Genomic DNA, 1,341 nt, shown 5'->3' on the forward strand with positions numbered 1-1,341 from the left:
GGACTATTATATCGGTCTGAACACACATATCCGATATCTGGACTAATATATCGGTCTGAACACACATGTCCGATATCTGGACTAATATATCGGTCAGAACACACATGTCTGATATCTGGACTAATATATCGGTCTGAACACACATATCCGATTCCCCTTTCAGTTCAAGTCACCACAATGCGAGCACGACACGTTTATTCACACAGAGAACATACCTTATTTCTCAGCAATGAGGTGATAACTGTAATTAAACCAACCAGCTTCACTATTCTCTCTCTCTCTCTCTCTCACACACACACACATACACACACACACACACATACAGAGCTCCTCCTGTGCAGACACACACACACACACATACAAAGCTCCTCCTATGCAGCCACACACTCACACACACACACACACACACTGGTCTTCAGAGCGCATCATGTCCTCCTCGGGGAACTCCTCGAACCTCACGCGCATGAACATGTTCGCGCAGTCTCCGTGGCGCGTGGCGTTGTGGTCGCTCGCGTTCGCGCTGGTTCTGCTGGTGTCGGTGACCGGGAACCTGATCGTGATTTGGATCATCGTCGCGCACAAGAGGATGAGGACCGTCACCAACTACTTTCTGCTGAACCTCGCGGTGTCCGACGCGTGCGTGGCCGCGCTCAACGCGCTGGTGAACTTCGTGTACGGCGCGCGCGGGCACTGGCACTTCAGCAGCGCGTACTGTCGCTTCCAGAACTTCTACCCGGTGACCGCAGTGTTCGCCAGTGTGTACTCGATGAGCGCCATCGCCTTAGACAGGTGACACACACACACACACACACACACACACTAACCCGACTCCTAAACCTACCCATGACACCAAAAATTAAGTGAGTTGATGCTTAAAAAAAGCAAAATGATCTGCCAATGGGGTCAGAAAAATTATGTTGTTTCTGTTTGAATTAAGATTATTTTTCTGACCCCATTGTCAAATAATTTTGCTTTTTTTAAGCATCAACTCACTTAATTTTGATTAATTCCCCCAGAAAACAGGATATCATATCTTATGTCATTTTACTCATCTAGTAAATGCATCTTGGTTTAATAATTATTCGATATTTGGACTGGATCGAGAAGAGCATGTTTGCAGTGTTGTGCATCCGGATTACATTCATATAGAACATATTTTAGCAGTAGTTATTCAAAATAAGTATCTACTCAAGAGAGTGTGTGATTTTGTGTCCAGGTGACTCTTACGTAAACGGGTCACTTCCTGTGTCACTTCCTGTGTGGTCAGGTACATGGCGATCATCCACCCGATGAAGCCCCGCCTCTCGGCGACGGCCACCCGAGCCGTGATCGTGTGTGTGT

At 47.1% G+C, this 1,341-nt stretch overlaps 1 protein-coding gene across 1 annotated transcript in view; it reads left to right on the forward strand.

Annotated features, from left to right (window-relative positions):
* Positions 1 to 323: 323 nt before the first annotated feature.
* The window catches only part of LOC306985800 (neuromedin-K receptor), a 5,433-nt gene continuing 4,415 nt past the window's right edge, over positions 324 to 1,341 (forward strand). Inside the window, exons 1-2 of the mRNA XM_079588474.1 lie at positions 324 to 789; positions 1,268 to 1,341. The exon at positions 1,268 to 1,341 is cut by the window's right edge and continues 115 nt beyond it. Of these exons, the coding sequence (XP_079444600.1) occupies positions 374 to 789; positions 1,268 to 1,341 (490 nt within the window). The 5' untranslated portion in view covers positions 324 to 373. The remainder of the gene's footprint in view (positions 790 to 1,267) is intronic.

This window comes from Phoxinus phoxinus (assembly GCF_949152265.1).
Source record: "Phoxinus phoxinus genome assembly, chromosome: 18".
In the NCBI taxonomy this organism is placed as follows: domain Eukaryota; kingdom Metazoa; phylum Chordata; class Actinopteri; order Cypriniformes; family Leuciscidae; genus Phoxinus; species Phoxinus phoxinus.